At 41.9% G+C, this 19653-nt stretch overlaps 1 protein-coding gene across 1 annotated transcript in view; it reads right to left on the reverse strand.

Moving 5' to 3' along the window:
* The window catches only part of Mtmr12 (myotubularin related protein 12), a 74936-nt gene that overhangs the window by 13831 nt on the left and 41452 nt on the right, over positions 1-19653 (reverse strand). Inside the window, exons 7-10 of the mRNA XM_042690538.1 lie at positions 16651-16780; positions 10418-10493; positions 5559-5665; positions 4340-4464 (exon numbers count right to left, since the gene is read on the reverse strand). Of these exons, the coding sequence (XP_042546472.1) occupies positions 4340-4464; positions 5559-5665; positions 10418-10493; positions 16651-16780 (438 nt within the window). The remainder of the gene's footprint in view (positions 1-4339; positions 4465-5558; positions 5666-10417; positions 10494-16650; positions 16781-19653) is intronic.

A 19653-nucleotide genomic window follows, 5' to 3' on the forward strand; every position in this document is an offset into this window, starting at 1 on the left:
ACACCTGGCTTTGTAGAAGTTTGAATATGAGTTCATGTAACTTGCATATGAGTATAATTTCCTCTTTATATCCCTTATAAAACAGAAACTCAGCCGGGCGCCGGTGGCTCACACCTGTAATCCTAGCTACTCAGGAGGCTGAGATCTGAGGATCACGGTTCAAAGCCAGCCCGGGCAGGAAAGGCCGTGAGACTCTTATTGCCAATAAAAACTACCAGAAAACTGGAAGTGGCACTGTAGCTCGAGTGGTAGAGCGCTAGCCTTGAACTGAAGAGCTGAGGGACAGCACCCAGGCCCAGAATTTAAGCCCCATGACCGACAAAAAAACCCAAAACCCAAAACAAAAACCCCCCAGAAACTCTTGAATTTTACAAAGTATTAATTTAAAAGTTTCCAACCAAGCCAGGCACCAGTGGCTCATGTCTGTAATCTTAGCTACTCAGAAGGCTGAGATCTGAGGATCGCAGTTCAAGCCCAGGCAAGAAAGTCTGTGAGACTCATCTCCAATAAAACCACCAGAAAACTGGAAGTGGCACTGTGGCTGAAGTCATGGAGCACTAGCCTTGAGCTAAAGGGCTGAGGGAGAGCACCTAGGCCCAGAGTTCAAGCCCCACGACCAACAAAAAAAAAAAGAAGAAAGAAAGAAAGAAAGGAAGAAAGGAAGGAAGGAAGGAAGGAAGGAAGGAAGGAAGGAAGGAAGGAAGGAAGGAAGGAAGGAAGGAAGGAAGGAAGGAAGGAAGAAAAGTTTCAAACCAGTTAAGTAGAGTAGTGCACACATGTAGTCTAAGCTACTTGGGAAGATAAAGTAGGAGGATCACTTGAGCCCAGGAGTTTGAGACCAATGTGGTAATATAGCAAGACCTCATCTCAAAATAATAACAATAACAATAATTCAGATCAACAAAAGATACCAGGGAATCTTGGGTGATTAAAATAAAACACAATTCTAAAATCACCATCTTGGATCAAATACTAAGATTATCTTTTCTCCAGGTTCCTATTTCTTTCTTTTTTTTTAGGTTGGTCATGGGGCCTGAACTCTGGGCCTGGGCGCTGTCTCTCAGCTCTTCAGCTCAAGGCTAGTGCTCTACAACTTGAGCCACAGTGCCACTTCTGGCTTTTTCTACTTATGTGGTGCTGAGGAATCAAACCCAGGACCTCATGCATGTAAGGCAAGCACTCTATCACTGAGCCACCTTCCCAGCCCCACCGGGTTCCTATTTCTTACTGATCTTTCTTATAGTAACCATCCCAACATTTTTATAGGCATATGCTGTTGCAGGGTAAATCCAGTCTGTGAGATTTAGAGAACCACATTTTTGAGAGGTGAAAATGGGAATCTTTACTGGAAAGCTCTGCATGGTAGACTATCATCTCAAAGACCAGCAGCCCTGAACAGAGCTTACACAAAGCCGTGTGTGTGTGTGTGTGTGTGTGTGTGTGTGTGTGTGTGTGTGTGTGTGTGTGTGTGTGTGTGTGTGTGTGTGTGTGTGTGTGTGTGTGTGTGTGTGTGTGTGTGTGTGTGTGTGTGTGTGTGTGTGTGTGTGTGTGTGTGTGTGTGTGTGTGTGTGTGTGTGTGTGTGTGTGTCCTGGGGCTTGAACTCTGGGCCTGGGTGCTGTCCCTCAGCTCTTCAGCTCAAGGCTAGAATTCTAACACTTGAACCACAGCGTCACTTCCGGTTTTCTGGGGTAGATAATTGGAGATAAAAGGTCTCATGAACTTTCCTGCCTAGACTGGCTTTAAACCACAATCCTAAAATCTCAGCCTACTGAGTAGCTAGGATTACAGGCCAAAAGACTTTAAAGACAAAAACCATATGCTTGAGCTGAAGAGCAAGCATTACAAAAGCAGACCTTATATGGACATACTCAGGTACAAGCTCAGGTACCAGCAGAACTTTTCCATCAAGGGAAGATACACCTTAACTTTCCCATATAGGGGAAATCTTAAAGGCTACTCAAAATTGGGTGATTCAAGCCATTTAGAGAGGCAATCAAAGCAGAATCGGAGCATTCTCTACGCAAAGCTTTCCTAAGGCTCTGACATTCCGAAGCAGAGCTCTCCCAGCTCACCAGTTAGGTCTGCAATTCAATGAATGGCCTCTCTCACTGCTAGGCTTTTCAGCACTGGGTGGAGAGCTCCCTCCACCCAGCAAGAGGCACCAGGATGTCTGTGAGAACAAGGTTACATTACTTAGACTCTGTTCCCCTCACTTTAATGCTTGTTTCCCTTACAAGAGCGTAGTTGTTTTTTTTTTGTGTTACATTCACTTTTATTCCCCCTACCAGTACCGGGGTTTGAATTTAGGACCCTGAACTTGCCCAGGTTGATTGTTTAGCTGGCACTCTACTCTAGCGGCATGCCTTCAGCCCAACTTTTAGCTGGTTATTTTGGAGATGGAGTCTAGTGTACTTTCCTACTCGTGATGGCTTCAAACTCTTTCAGATCTCAGCTTCTTAAGTAGTTAGTATTAAAGGTGTGGGTCAGCAGTGCTTGGCTTCATATTCCTTTTTATCAGTAATGCTTGACATAACATATAGGGGAAATTAAATAAATGTCAGCTGAATAACCCTAAAATAGTTAAGAATTTACTAGGCTAAAATATCCAAGTTAGGAAAAAGTTACCTATAAGCATGACAAAACCTCACAGAGTAAAGACTCATTCAAGAATAAGAATTGGAGCCAGGTGCCAGTGGCTCATGCCTGTAATCCTAGCTACTCAGGAGGCTGAGATCCGAGAATTGCAGTTCAAAGCCAGCTTGGGCAAGAAAGTCCGTGAACCTCTTATCTCCAACAAACCAACAGAAAACCGGAAGTGGCGCTGTAGCACTAGCCTTGAGCTGAAGAGCTGAGGGACAGCGCTCAGACCCAGAGTTCAAGCCCCACGACCCACAAAAAAAAAAAAAAAAAAAAAAAGAATAAGAATTGGGTTGGAAATGGCTGAAGTGGTAGAACAGCTGATCAAAGCCCCAAGTACTGAAAGAAAAACAAAAAAAACAACAGTGAGCCAGATGCAGTGGTTCATACCTGTGTTACTAATTACTTGGAAAGCTATGATCAAGTGGATCATGGTTCTGTTGTAAGGCGAGAAAACAGAGAAGCCACATTTTGATAGGTGAGATCTCGGAGTCGTTATTAAAAGGCTGCTGACTGCATGGTGGACTCCGGTCTCAAAGACCAGCAGCCAGCTGATCTCTTAGGAAACTGAGCCATGAAGGCCAAGACGAAAGAAAGAACAAAACCAAAAACAATACCAACAAACCAATGCAGCTCCAATGGAGAGCCATGGGATGCCATGGTGACAGAGAAAAGCCAGGAGACAGGTCACAAACATGGAGACATATAGCATAGCGTAGTGGGGCCTGACCTGGTCTGGGCCTAAATAGGGTCCCGGGGCAGGGCCAAAGGAAACTCTCAGTTCCACGTACTGGACTGACAGGTTTAGAAACCTATCATCCAAGTCCCCCAGCCTCCAGGGATTGAAGTGTGTTCCATCACCTGAGGGGGGACTTCATTGTGCCCCCCTCCCCCGCCCCCACCATGAAGACAAAATGCCAGACCTTATATGGACATACCCAGGAACAAGCTCAGGTACCAGCAGAACTTTTCCATCTAGGGAAGACAGAACTCAACATTCCATATAGGGAAATCTTAAAGGCTCCACAGAGGTGGGTGATTCAAGCCATTTAGGAAGGTATTCAAGGCAGAATCAGAGCAACAAGCCCGGAGCTGGTGGCTCATGCCTGTAATCCTAGCTACTCAGGAGGCTGAGTTCTGAGGATCACTGTTCAAAGCTAGCCCAGGCAGGAAAGTCCAAGACTTTTTATCTCCAATAAACCACTCAGAAAACGGGAAGTGGCGCTGTGGCTCAAGTGGTAGAGCACTAGCCTTGAGCTGAAGAGCTGAGGGACAACGCCCAGGCCCAGAGTTCAAGCTCCATAACTGACCAAAAAAAAAAAGAAAAGAAAAGATATTTCCACACTGGAAAAAAAAGTCCATTAAGGAAAAATCAATCATTCTCTTTATAAATGATTTGCCAAGTGAGTGCCTATACAAACTTCATAGTTCACAAACTTACAAGACTAAAACGCTTACCACTGGGTGGTGTGGGAAGCTGAGAAAGAGAGAAGAGCAGCTGTATGACTCCAACAGTGAGAAGGCCAGGGGGAGATGCTTGGAGAGGGGGAGAGGGGCGGCCGGACCCTTCCACTGCATGACAGGGACCCTCAAGGCTGTGGAGCTCTGCATGCCATCAAAAGGAACCCAGGGAAAAGGCATCAACTTTCACCTGATCCATGTGGCATGTCTTTCCCCATTTGACAGAAAGTTTCTTCTCACCTATCAGAAATAGCTGCTTAAATTTACAGTATGCAGTCTGGATTTCCTGCAAGGACAGGAAGTTGCTTGATAGATCTTCAGTTTTAACAATTTCATAGGGTGGCCTGTGGATGGTCTTGTAAATTCTAGGCATCAAAAAGTAACATGAGATTAGAAGAGCAAATACGAATTTACAATAGCTTGTTTTTCTTGAGTACCACCATGACCTGTGCTAAGAGGCCTGAGGGTATCTCCTACTAAACCCTCATCTATAAGGAACCTGCTTTAAGACTGTGTCCCCAAACAATGGATTTGGACATGCGATCAAAGAGTAGAATTGTCCAGGGTTATCAATGTTCTCAACTGAAAAGAGCCATGATGTGAGCCAAAAATTTAACTCCAGAGCCTACTTTTTTGTTGTTTTTAATTTATTGACTTTGGATTTTTCAAATTTTTATATATTTATTTAGTTTTTATCAGTTGTGGGGCTAGATCTCAGGGCTTGAGATCTCAGGGCTATTTTGCTCAAGGCTACTGCTCTACCAAGGCTACTGGTCAAGGCACAGCTCTATTTCTGGTTTTCAGGTGGTTAATTGGAATCTCACAAGACTTTCCTGCCTGGACTGGCTTTTAACCACAATCCTCAGATCTCAGCCTCCTGAGTAGTGAAGATTACAGGCATGAGCCACCAGTGGCCAGCTTAAAATTTTATTTTGAAAAGTTTTACACATGGGCTGGGAATGTAGCTTAGTGGTAGAGTGCTTTCCTAGCATGCATGAAGCCCTGGGTTCAATACTTCAGTATCATATAAACACAAAGGCCGGAAGTGGCGCTGGCTCAAGTGGTAGAGTGGAAGCCTTGAGCAAAAAAAAAAAAGCTCAGGGACAGTACCCAAGCCGAGTTCAAGCCCCAGGACTGGCAAAAGAAAAAAGAAAAAAAGACTTCTGAAACGTACAATAGTACAATGATATATGCTATGACCTAGATTTGCCCAGCTGTTAATATAATAGACATCATGCATACTTCAGCATGCATCTCTAAAAACAGTGCAGCTGACATTCCTAATAACTGTTATATTGATTCCTTTCAAAATAATTTAAAAAATGTCTGCAACTTGTATTCCTCTGGCACTGAGTATCAGCATGTAAACAGAGGAGGACACACTACTAAGAACTATTTCCTACTTAAAAAACAAGAACTGAACTAGACAAGAACAAATGTAGAATGAATGAGTACTGACCCATCCAAGAAGTTCTTCTGGATTTGCAAAATGCCATCATCCTGTTCTTTGGGCAGTGCTGACATTTTCAAAAGGGCACTTCCATTGTGGCAGGACCAACACCATATCTGCAGAGGAGAAAAATGTTTGCTAGATGGAATATTCACAACCAAAAGGGAGCAGGTAAGCTTAGTATTTCAGTGCAGACAGGGAACTTTGTAACTTCAATAAGAAATAGTTGCATATACACAAGCCCCAGAGGATTTCCTCAATAAAAAACACTGATTTAGTCTTTAAAAAAAATAAAAGTATTAGGTAGTCAGATTTAGACTTGCATATGGTCTACCAATCACCTTTGACTTGGCTTTAGTGCTGATAACCTAGATGATGATAACAACATTATTTTTATCGTTATGATTAGGACAGCAGCTATCACTGGAGTATAACTTAAGTGTCAGGCATTTTACAGGTGCTAATTCATTTAAGTCTCAGAGTGACTCCCAGTGATAGGTATGGTTATTATCTTCCCTTCAAGCAAAAACCTCAAGCTCAGAGTGACTTGAAGAACTTTCCCAAGTTGTAGCTTCAGTGTGACTCTACCAGTCATGCTCTAGTAGATGGCAGAGTGCAGCTCTCAGCAACGGAGTGTGTATACCAGGAGAACAGAGTGACTACTCAATCACTACTGTATGGTGGGGACTCAGACAGGGAAAGCACTGCACTAGGTTGTGAGAGCATAAAGATGACCAAGACTGTCTTGGTGGAAAGCCTATCCACTTCCTTATAGATTTCCTTCTATAAGTTTTTATAGTTTTTTACTTTATAAGTCCTTGATATCCATGGTCAAGATAATTCCTAGGCCTTGGTTTTTTGAGACTATTACAAATGAGTTACTTTCCTGACTTCAGTCTCATTTGTTGACATACAGAAAAGCTACTGTTTTGTTTGTCTGTTTGTTTTTTTTGTCAGTCCTGGGGTTTGAACTAGGGCCTAAGCACTGCCCCTGAACTTCTTTTGCTCAAGGCTAGCACTCTACCGAACCAAAGCACCACTTCCAGCTTTTTCTGTACTAAGGAATGGAACCCAGGGCTTTATGCATGCTAGGCAAGCACTCTACCACTGTCACATTCCCAGCTCAAAGGTACTGATTTTTACTTTTGTTTTTTGGTCAATCATAGGGCTTGAACTCTGGGCCTGGGAGCTGTCCCTTAGCTTTTCAGCTCAAGGCTAGTACTCTACCACTTGAGCCACAGCGCCACTTCCAGCCTTTTCTGCTCATGTGGTGCTGAGGAATTGAACCCAGAGCCTCATGCATGCAAGACAAGCACTCTACCACTAAGCCACCTTCCTAGCCCAAAGCTACTGATTTTACATCTTGCTACTTTACCAAAGTTTTTAAATCAGTTCTAGTAGCTTGGGGAAAGAGTTTATGGTGTTCTTTAAATATAGGATTATGTTATATGCAAACAGGGATAATTTTATTTCTTCCTTCCCTATTTGGATCTTTTCTTTCCCTATTTGTCTTTTTCTTGCCTTATTATTCAAATTCATGTAATACCCATCAAAATACCAACACCATTCTTCAATGAGACAGAGAAAATAATCCAACAATTCATATGGAACCACAAGAAGGTCTAGAATACTGAGTAGAAAAAATAGTGCTGGAGGTATAAAAATAACAAACCTCAAACTCTACTACAGAGCTATAGTAATGAAGACAGTTAGGTACAGATACAAAAACAAGCCTGAGAGTCAATGAAACTGAATAGAAGACCCAGAAATAAACCCACAGACCTATAGCCAAAAACACAAAAGACAGCCTCTTCAACAAGTGGTGCTGGGAAAACTGGATATCCACATACAAAAACTGAATCTGTATCTATCACCTCAATGTCAGACCTGAAACCATGCAACTATTACAAGAAGGAATAGAAGAAACATTAAGACTACTTGGCACAGGCAGAAACTTTCTCAATAAAGAATCAGAACACAGGGCTGGGAAGGTGGCTCAGTGGTAGAGTGCTTGCCTTGCATGCCTGAGGCCCTGGGTTCGATTCCTCAGCACCACATAAGCAAAAAGAAAAAAGCTGGAAGTGGCACTGTGGCTCAAGTGGTAGAGTGCTAGCCTTGAGCTGAAGAGCTGAGGGACAGCGCCCAGGCCCAGAGTTCAGGCCCCATGACCGGACCCAAAAAAAAAAAAAAAAAGAATCAGAACACAGCAAATCAAAGAAAGACTTGATAAAATGGAATTGTATCAAACTAAAACTTCTGCACAGCAAAGGAATAGCCAACAAGCTAAAGACAGCCTACAGTATAGAGCTTTGTTGCCAGCTTTGCATCAGAGAATGACTTAATATTCAGAATACACACAGAGCTTAAAAATTAAGCCCTTAAAGAACCAATAACCCAATTAATAAGCGGGCTAATGAGACAAAGAGAGACTTCTCAGAAGTAGAAGTAAAACCGGCCAATAGACACATTAAGAAATGTTCAAGCCGGGCACCAGTGGCTCATGCCTATAATCCTAGCTATTCAGGAGGCTGAGATCTGAGGATCATGGTTCAAAGCCAGCCCAGGCAGGAAAGCCTGTGAGACTCTTATCTCCAATAAACCACTAGAAAACCGGAAGTGGCATTCTAGCTCAAGCGGTAGAACATTTGCCTTGAGCTGAAGAGCTGAGAGAAAGTGTCCAAGCCCAGAGTTCAAGCCCCCATAACCAGCAAAAAAAAAAGAAAATAAATGTTCAATATCTCTGACCATAAAGGAAATGCAAATCAAAATAACACTGAAATTCCACCCTACCCCAGTTAGAATGGCCATTATCAAAAAAACAACTAATAACAAATGCTGGCAAGGATGTGACCAAAAGAGAACTGTAATACACTGTTGGTGAGAATGTAAACTTGTGGAAAGCAATATGTTGGTTCCTCGAAAAATTAAACATAGAACTATCCTATGATCCAGCATATTACTCCTGGGCATTTATCCAAAAGATTATACACAAAGATATAGGAAAATCACCAACACAACCACCAGCATTATTCACCATCGCCAAGGTATGAAATCAGACCAGAATATACACAAAGGAATTTTACACTTTCATTAGAGAAAGTGATATTGAATCATTTGTAAAGAAATGAAAAGACCGGGCTGGGAAGGTGGCTCAGTGGTAGAGCGCTTGCCTTGCATGCATGAGGCCCTGGGTTCGATTCCTCAGCACCACATAAGCAAAAAAGCCCGAAGTGGCGCTGTGGCTCAAGTGGTAGAGCGCTAGCCTTGAGCTGAAGAGCTGAGGGACAGCACCCAGGCCCAGAATTCAGGCCCTACAACCGGACTCAAAAAAAAAAAAGAAATGGAAAGACCTAAAAGAATTATGTTAAGTGAAGTAAATCAAGTCCAGAGAGACAAAGGATGTGTGCTTTTCCTCTTGTGGAATTAATTTATAAGCCTCTAAGTAAATATCTTGAGTGGTATGCAAGTATATACAAATATATTAACTAAAGTATGGTAGATTAGAACTTTGCCTTAGAAACGTAAAGTTAAAGTTGAACAAAATGAATACCAGGAAATGGGTACTTGAAAGGGGTGGAGTGGGGAAGAGGTAGGGAGGGGGTAGATGAAGAGAAGGAGTGGGGGTGAATGTAGTCAAGAATTAAATATATATCCTACAAAATTTTAAAAAAAGTGAGAGATGCTGGGTGCCAGTGGCTCACGCCTGTAATCTTAGCTACTCAGGAGGCTGAGACAGAGGATCACAGTTCAAAGCCAGGAAAACCACCAGAAAACTGGAAGTGGCACTGTGGCTCAAGTGGTAGAGTGCTCACCTTGAGCTTGAAGAGCTGAGGGACAGCGCCCAAGCCTCATAACTAACAACAACAAAAAAAAAGTGTGAGAAGAGATAGGATGGGAGGGATGGGTAGAACACTGACAGGGCTGACATTAGTCAAGATGCATTATATATATATAATTATATATATTATATATAACATATATAATGTAATATATTATATATATATATATATATACATAAACTACTTTGTTAAATGGCAACTCCTTTGTACAACAACTTAAAGATAATAAAGAAAATAAATAAAAACGAAAAAAATGTGGACATATTGGGAACACTGGGCCCATAGTCCCTCATGAAACAAATGGGCTGCTACTAAACAGCTGCCCCTGGACTAGACAGAATCTCTGGTTCACAGCAATGCCGTGCTTATTATCTTTCTGGCTTCAGGAGCTTCTGGGCCTGCTTCACCATCTTTCTTCCCATATGGGAATGACCATTTTAGTGAAGAAGCTATCTGTACCGTGCAGCATTTACTTGTAATTCTCATTCATTACTCAATTCCTTGTAGGCTCAGGAACTCCCAGCCACCAATTAGAAACGGGAGTGGCTACCACAGTCTTGGTTTCTCTCATCAGTGACACACTTAATATGGTTCCCATCCCATACTATTCTGTGAAAATGAAGAAGCAATTCTTGTCATCTCTGGAAGAAAGAATAACCACACTATACCAAGATTCCTAGTGCCAACCCAAATAAAGCACAATCCTACCACTCTTAAGAGTGGTCAGCTAAGGTTCAAAATGACTTAGGTGTTAAACCAGTTTTGCTTTCCATAGGAAACAATATTATAATCTTCTTCCAGCTTTTCAGTGTCACTGCTAAAAACTTAAGTGCATCTGTGAGAACTTTAAAACTGTCTCAGGGAGTCTCATGTTCAAGAGACTTCTCTAGGGAGTTTCTGTTATTTCTGGATTATTCTTGGACTGAGGACAAACTCTTGAATACCAAAGCCAAGGCTTTAAGTAGGATCCCTTCGTTTGGATGGGCCAGTGAGCAACCAAAGCCTTTTAGCATTTCCAGATGAACTTACTGGTATGCCATGACCCTGAAAGCGTTTCACATCCTCCTCAGGAAGAGGGGTGGGGACAACAAAGTATGCTGGCAACCTAGAAGAAAGAGAGGCCATCAGATTCTAATACTACACTCAATTCACAAAGTATGAAAGTTCAATTTCAATGAATACAAGGAAGCTGAGCATTATAAAGCATTATAGCCGGGTGCCGGTGGTTCACGCCTGTAATCCTAGCTACTCAGGAGGCTGAGACCTGAGAATCACGTTTCAAAGCCAGCCCAGGCAATGAAAGTCCGTGAGACTCTTGTCTCCAATAAACCATTCGAAAACCGGAAGTGATGCTGTGGCTCAAGCCGAAGAGCACTGGCCTTGAGCTGAAGAGCTTAGGGATAGCGCCCAAGCCCAGAGTTCAAGCCCCACCACCGACCAAAAAAAAACATTATAAGAATGATCATATATCCCTCCTAAGAAAAAACACCTGGCCAAGGCACAAAGAACTGGGGTTATTGATTTAGCTCAGTGGAAAAGTGCTTGTCGAGCAAATGCCAAGTCTCTGAGTTTGTTCAGTCCTTAGCACCAAAACAAAAACAAAAAACAGCTTAGATGAACTCTCCCAGTTTGATGTAAAATAGTCTGATCAAGTCAGTCAGAAATGAAAATTTAAATCCTAGCCCTGTGTCTGATTTTCGTTCAACTCTAGATAAATTTCTGTACCTTTTCTGAATCTGTTTCCTCATCTACATCTATAGTGACAAAATTGAGGTTGATACAGCTTAGTGGTGAGAATTTGTCTAGCATTTGCAAGGCCCTGGATCCTCAACAACACACTTAAAAAAAAAAATGGTGGTGTATGGGAAGGTTGGAAAATTCATTCTGGAAAGGTGGATGAATTCCAAAATCAGGAGTGACAATAATAATATAAGCACCTGTGTTTCATTCAATTTAACTGTCTGAAAAAAAGTAATTACGATTAATGCCTGCTTTTTTAAATGCTCTGACAATGAACATTTGAGTCAGAGATTGCTCTAACACTTCAACATGAATTACTCGTTTAATCTTCCCAGTGAGTGAATAATTCACATTTTAGAGAGAGAGACAACACTGAGGCCTTTCCCAGGTTATAAACTTGTTAGCATATAGTAGGCACCTGAACAGAGGCACTACTGACTTCAACTTTTTTTTTTGTTGGTCGTGGGGCTTGAACTCTGGGCCTGGGCGCTGTCCCTCAGCTCTTCAGCTCAAGGCTAGTACTCTACCGCTTGAGCCACAGTGCCACTTCCGGTTTTTGAGTGATTTATTGGAGATAAGAGTCTTACAGCCTTTCCTGCCTGGGCTGGCTTTGAACCGTGATCCTCAGATCTCAGCCTCCTGAGTAGCTAGGATTACAGGCGTGAGCCACAGGCACCTGGCTCTGACTTCAACTTTTTAAAAAAATTAGCCTCTAAAGAGAACAAGCCTCCTAAATAATAGGTCATAGGAAAGAAGATTTTCAGAGTTGCAGAGATAAAAGATGTACCTGGACACTCAGATGGCAGATGAAAATTTATTAGAAACTGACTAAGATTCACTACTGTACACATCCCTCCCTCAAATAGCTCAAAATAAACTCTCATGAGAAATACAAATGCCCACAATGCTAAGATGTAATAAAAAAAAAACTCATTAGTGTTTGCATGTATACTTCATGCTTGATCTAAATCTGTTAAGTTACAGGTCACTGTATAAAGCTTTAAAGAGATCATAACTCTAATGTACATCAATTCATAGGAGAACAAACAATATATTACATAAACTATCAAAATGTATACTCTGGGAAATTCTATTAGACAAATAGCTTTATTTCTTCAGCAAGTTATTAGAAATATATGATAGATAAGAATCTATAGATAAGGCAATTCATGAGCTGTGGCTCATGCCTATAATCTTAACTACTGAGGAGGCTGAGATCTGAGGAGCTAAGTTTGAAGCCAGCCTAGGCAGGAAAGTCTGTGAAACTATTATCTCCAATTAACCAACAGAAATCTTGGAAGTGGAACTGTGGCTCAAAATGGTAGAGAACTAGACCTATGCGAAAGAGCTCAAGGACAGTACCCAGGCACCAAGTTCAAGCTCCACAATTAAGGGGGCAGGGGAGAAAAAGAAGCAGCAGCAGCTCAGGCTTCAGGCTTGAATCATAGCACTTATCTACCTAATCTAGTCTTGAACAGCTTCCTTAAAAAGCAGCATTGATGCTGGGCACTGGTGGCTCACACCTGTCTGTAATCCTAGCTACTTTGAAAAGCTGAGATCTGAGGATCATGATTCCAAGCCAGGCCAGACCAGGAAGGAAAGTCTGTGAGATTCTTGTCTCCAGTTAACCACAGAAAACTAGAAGTGGCGCTATGGCTCAAGTGGTAGAGCACTCACCTTAAGCTGAAAAGCTTAGGGACAGTGTCCAGGCCCTGAGTTCCAGCTCCAGGACTGGAAGGGAAAAAAAAAGTAGCACTATGCTGAGCGTTATCAATGAACTCGAGTTAACCATCCACAAAATATCTTGTGTTTCCAGGCAAGAGCCCTTTGCACAGGGTGACCAGTATGGGTTTTGGGGTGGGACAGCGTTAGAGTCAGGAGTCAAAGATAGACCCTCAGGTACTGCTTAAGAGTTCTGTTCTATACCAAGACCAGCGGGAAGCCACAGAAGGAGAGGTATGATCAATGTACATGGGATGGTCAATGCACATAGGAAGAATGTCTGAGTTTGTTGTACAGACAAAGAATAGAAGCTGAGGGTGGGATGGGATGATGGGATATATAGATGGGAAAGACTACATAGATAGCCACTATGGTAGGACAGAAACAACGCACAGTCTTTCATATATCATGCCTGTTCTTGCTGTGTGCCTGCAATAAGCACTCCAAGTATCCAAATACGGATAAATTGCTTAACTCGGTGTCTTTCACACACTGTCACCTACACAAACATCTCAAATCAGTATATGGCTCTTAAAAAAAGAATTCTGGTAGCAGGGCATAAGTAGTACATTGCCTGTAGTTCCAGCTACTCAGGAGGCTTAAGTGGCAAGACTGCCTAGGCCTGGGAAGGAAATCAAGGTGAGCCTAGGCAATGGAGCAATCTTCTTTTAAACAAACAAGCCCCACAATTACTAGGAATAGGGACATTCATTGGTATCAACCTTGCATCACACCACTGAGGAGCAGGAGTTTCTAATCTCTTTCTGAGTAGAAGCTAGCTTTTCCTTTTCAAGCTTTTTCACTGGGGAAAGGAGAAAGAGCAAAGAGCAAGGCAGGGCCAATAGTGAAGTTCTAGGTGGTTTCAGGACTCAGCAGGCCCCTCCCACTGTCACCACAGTTCATTCCTGTGTGAGGTGTCATCCTATAAAGGTCTCAGATTGATCGAAACCAAAACTATGCTGCAGAGGCCTATCAGACAAAATACAAAAGCCCTACCAGGGCTGGGAAGGTGGCTCAGTGGTAGAACGCTTGCCTTGCATGAGGCCCTTGCTTCAGTTCCTCAGCACCACATAAGCAGAAAAAGCTGGAAGTGGCGCTGTGGCTCAAGTGGTAGAGTGCTAGCCTTGAGCTGAAATGCTGAGGGGCAGTGCCCAGGCCCAGAATTCAAAAAAAAAAAAAAAAAAAAGAAGCCCTACAAACTGAAAGCATCTCATAAAACTGTTAATAGAGTGATAGGAACTATGTTCCAAAATGACAAGACTCAGATTTCTAAAAACAGATTATGTAAGCAAAGCCATCCTTTAAAAATGTATGTCCATCACTCTCTACACCTCTGCCCTGACTCCCCTTATTGTTCTGAGAATCAGAAAGGATTATACTTCTGAAAACATTCATATGGTCCTTTCTCTCCCCTTACCTCCTACTGCTCTTTCCCTAACTTCCTCCACTTGTCTCTAGGCCCATTATTTACACAGCTCTTACTATTCTCTCTGCCCAAAATACTTGCCAGGCAACTAATCTGGCTTAATCTTCACTTATTCAAGACTTTGCTCAAAGGATGAGGCCCCCATTCATGGTAAGCAAGTGTACTGCCACTGACCTAAACCTCCAGCTCTGCAGCACCTTCCTATTAATATATCTTATTTCTATATTCTATGCCACCCTCTGTTCGAAAGCTCCAGAGCTTTGCTGAGCACTGTAGAGCTATAGTAAGACATTCTCTGGCACATAATAGGCATTCCAAAATTGTTGTTCAATGAATCAAGTTTTTTGAGTAATAAAAGAAAATTAAACAACATAAATTTGGAAATGCCTATAAGGTTTATACTTGGCAATAACTACAACAACAAAATGGTGTTTTTGTTGTTGTTTTTTGCCAGGCCTGGGGCTTGAACTCAGGGCCTGGGTGCTGTCCCTGAGCTTTTGTGCTCAAGGCTAGCATTCTACAACTTGAGCCACAGCTCTACTTCCAGCTTTTTGTGGTTAATTGTAGATAAGAATATCATGGAGCTGGGCATCAGTGGCTCATGCCTATAATCCTAGTTACTCAGGAGGCTGAGATCTGAGGATCACAGTTCAAAGCCAGCCCAGCCAGGAAACTCCTTGAGACTCTTATCTCCAATAAACCACTAAGAAAACCTGAAGTGGCGCTGTGGGTCAAGTGATACAGGCTCCCCTTGAGCTGAAGAGCTGAGGGATAGTGCCCAGGCCCGAAGTTCAAGCCCCATGACTGACCAAAAAAAAAAAAAAAAAAAAAAGAATCTCATGGACATTCTTGCCTGGGCTGGCTTTGAACTGTGACCCTCACATCTCAGCCTCCTGAATTGCTAGGATTACAGGCATCAGCTTGTAATCAGACTCAAAAAGTATTTTAATAGCTACTTTGAAAGTTTCTTTTGCTGGGCACTGGTGACTCATGTCTATTATCCTAGCTATTCAGGAGGTTAAGATACAGAGGATCAAGGTTCAAAGTCAATCTGAACAGAAAAGTATATGGAGCTCTGTCTCCAAAACAGCCAGCAAAAACCCAGACTAGACGGGTAACTCAAATGGTAGAACCATAGCCTAGTCAGCACACTCAGGGGTAGAAGTTTCCTTTAAAAGCTAGCATTGAGGTTCTGAGGCTGTGGTTCAGTGATAAGATTATTTCCCAAATCCTGAGGTTCCCCCCTCCTTATTTTTTTTTTTTTTTTTGGTCGGTTGTAGGTCTTGAATTCAAGGTACTGTTCCTAAGCCTCTTTGTGCTCAAGGCTAGCCCCCTACCATTTGAACCACAGCACCACTTCCAGTTGTTGAGTGGTTAATTGGGAATAAGAGTCTCAAGAGGACTTTTCTCAGGGCTGGCTTTGAACTTTGAGCCTCAGATCTCAGCCTCCTGAATAGCTAGGAATACAGGTGTGAGCCACTAGCACCCAACATGAGTCCCATTTTTAACAATTAAAACTACTGTTGATAAGAAGAAAAAACCCTCATATACTGCTATATACGTAATCTCTTAGGAAAATAGTCTGGAGGTTCCTCAAAGAGTTAAACACAGTTGTGATACATTCTGGAAATTCAATTCCTAGATTATATACTAAGGAGAGAAAAAAAATCCACACAAAAACTTGTAAATAAATACTTGTCTGTCTTATTCAGAAGCGCCCTCAAAGTAAAACCAATCTAAACATCTATCAATTAATGGATGAATAAATAAAATGTGGTAGATTCATTCCATGAAACATTAGTTGGCAATAAAAAAAGAATGGAATTCTTTTTTTTTTTTTTGGGGGGGGGGGTCTGGTCATGGGGCCTGAACTCTAGGCCTGGGCACTGTCCCTCAGCTCTTTAGCTCAAGGCTAACACTCTACCACTTGAGCCACAGCGCCACTTCTGGCTTTTTTCTTTTTGCTTATGTGATGCTGAGGAATCGAACCCAGGCCCTCATGCATGCAAGGCAAGCGCTCTACGACTGAGTCACCTTCCCAGCCCTGTAATTCTTTTAGTATACTGCAACATGGATGAATTTTGAAACCATACTAAGAAGTCAGTCATGAAAGATCACATATATGATTCCATTTATATGAAATATCCAGACCAAGCAAATCAACAAAGAAAGCAGAGCAGTGATTGTTAGGGGTTGGTCAACAGGAAGATGATGTGTGGTGAGTGATTGCTAATGGGCCTGGGGTCTTAGGAGGATGAGAAAATTTTTCTAAAATTGACCTTGATAATGGCTGCACAACGCTAACAATGTATTTTTTAAAACACCATGCACTTCAAATGGGTGAGTATGATAAATAGCCAGCATTGAAACTTACCTCTCACAAACTTTGTAGCCTTCATTGACATTCACTGGTTTGTATTTCACGTTGCCTTTGGTCCGCTCCAGTTCCCAACACCAGTCCTTAAGTGTGTCAAACATTACTGTATGGTTCCTGGGTTTAGTGGCTAATAAAACAAAATTAGCAGGACAAAAATCTCTTCAAGACACTTGTATTTTATTTACTGCAATGCCTTCACAGGCCATTATTTCCTCTAAATGAATTCATTGCTTAATCCTTACATTGTTATGTTTTTTGGTTTCAGTTTGGTTTTGTACCATTAGGGATCAAACTCAGGGCCTTGTGCATATTAGGCATGAATTCTACTACTGAATCATATCCCAGCTCAATTTTAGTTTTGGTCATTAATCCAAAATTATGACTTAGCTTATCTTTTTATAGTACAGAAAATGAGTTGTTCTTGTAATTTAGTAATTTATAGCTCCATTCTCATTTTACCACAAAATAATTTATGTAAAACAAAAAGATTGTGTGAAGCACTAAAAGATGGGTATGACAGCAAGGCTAAAATACTGAAGAATTTTTAGCCCTACCAATATGTGCATAACAACCCAACTTGAATAGCATGTCAGATACTTGAATAAAAATCCCTCTGCCCTTTAAAGTTGTACCTAACATCTGGCTAGTATGGCACTTGCTTACTGAAGGCCATAAAGAGCTCAGGCAGCTACATTAAGAGCTGGGGCCTAGTAGCCCAGGGCCACATCATGGTGACAGGTACTTTGGTTCCTAAACCAGCCCTGGCACTACCAGCTAGAATGAAATGTCTAGGAATAATGCTCTTGCAGCCCAGTAGATGTAATCCTTGGTCTTCTCCTAGACAATAATCTGCTGACTGAAGGTAACATGCACCAAAATAGTCTCCTGGGAAAAACAAAGTGTCTGCTAAAACCACCCCTCCTGTTCTGGTAAACAAAACCAGAAAACAAAACCATAGCAAAAATAAAAGGAAAAATGATGATGACAATAACCAACGTTTGTGTATATTGAATATCCCCAACCTAAAAATCTAAAACCTGAATACTGCCAAATCCAAAACTTGAGTGACCATGTAAGAATGTAAGTAGAAAATTCCACACCTGACCTCATGTGACAAGTATAGTCAAAACACAGGTGTGGGTTGGGGATATAGCTCAGGAATAGAGTACTTGTATACCATGCACATGGTCCTAGGTTTAATCCCCAGCACCATATACACAAAAAAGTACATTGAAAATATTGTAGCTGGGCACTGGTGGCTCATAGCTATAAGCTTAGCTAGACCTGGGAGATTACAGTTCAAAGCCAGCCTTGGCAGAAAAGTCCAAGAGATTCCATCTCCAATTTGTCAGCAAAAAGCTGAAGTAGAAGCATCCTATAGTAGCAGAGCCTCAGCCATGAGCAGGAAATGCACAGTGAGTACAAAGCCCTGAGATAAAGCTCCAGTAATTGTGTGTGTGAGAGACAGAGAGACAGACACACACAAACAGAGAGAGGGGCAGGGTGCAAGAGAGTGAGAGAGCAAGAGAGAGCAAGAGAGCGCGAAAGAGAGCGCGAAAGAGAGCGAGAGAGAGCACCAGCTTGAGAGACAGAATGTAGGTAACACAATTGCCTTCAGGAGCCAGGCACTGATGGCTCACACCTATAATCCTTTCTACTTAGGAGGCTGAGATGTGAGGATTGTGGTTCAAAGCCCACCTAGGCAGGAAAGTCCATAAGATGCCTACCTCTAATTAACCACCAAAAACAGGAAGTGGAACTGTGGCTCAAAGTGGTAGACCACTAGCCTTGAGCAAAAGAGCTCAGAGACAGTACCAAGCCCTGAGTTCAAGCTCCATGACTGACTTTTTTTTTTTTTACAAACTGCCTTCAGGTTATACGAATACATGTATATGAAATATACATGGGGCCTGAACTCTGGGCCTGGGCGCTGTCCCTCAGCTCTTCAGCTCAAGGCAAGCGCTCTACCACTGAGCCACCTTCCCAGCCCCTAAATGAATTCTTTATTTAACACTGGGTCCTGTCGCCAAGATTATTTCATTATACATATGCCAGTATTCCCAGTTTCAAAACACTTCTGTATCTAAGTATTTTGAGTAAGAGACACTCAACCCGTGTAACACTATGTTGAAGACACTATTTTGAGTGCATTACATTTTATTAATTTAATCTTCAGGACAGGTAATATAATAGGTTACCTACTGATGTTATAAATATGGCACAGAAAAGCTGAATAACTTGCCCAGGTAACAGAGCTAGGCAATGTAGAAATGAAATTCAAACCCAGGTAGCTAAAATGGAAATTGTCATAAAGCGAAAATGCAATATATAAATAATCCAATGGATATATTAAAAAAACAAAACTTACTAGGCCTTTTCTTTTTTCTTTTAATGTGTTTTTTAAAATTAGTATACATCACTCTCACTTAACCCATCTTCCTCTCAGAACTACCCTCCAGACTTCATTGTTCTTACCAATACAGGCAAGTCCTTCCTTAAAATTCCCTGGTATTAGCATTTAGGACCTTTGAGCCAAACCACTTTTGTAAATTATTAAGCCAGAGAACAATTAAATACTCAGGATGCAAAGTATATATACACTCCTCAATGAAAAAACTAATTGTCCAATTAGCCTCAGTTCTTATCTTTACTTCCCCCAAATAAAGGAGGTTAGATGGGAGAAAGGAGAAGGATGGAATTTTTAAAAAGATGCTCTGTATCCTGGCCTCTGGCACAAAACTCTACTAAAAGGCAATGAGCTGGACACTGATGGCTCACCCCTGTAAACCAAGCTACTCAGGAGGCTGAGATCTGAGTATCATGGTTCAAAGCCAGACCAGGCAGGAAAATCCATGAGCTCATGTCTAATTAATCACAAAAATCTGGAAGTGGAGCTGTGGCTCAAGTGGTAAGAGTGCTAGCCTTGAGCAAAAAAAAAACTCAGTGACAATGCAGAGACCCAGAGTTCAAGGCCCAAGATTGGCACAAAAAGAAAAAAGA

Source organism: Dipodomys spectabilis, unplaced genomic scaffold (assembly GCF_019054845.1).
Source record: "Dipodomys spectabilis isolate Male_0828 unplaced genomic scaffold, ASM1905484v1 ptg000138l, whole genome shotgun sequence".
Taxonomy (NCBI): Eukaryota; Metazoa; Chordata; class Mammalia; order Rodentia; family Heteromyidae; genus Dipodomys; species Dipodomys spectabilis.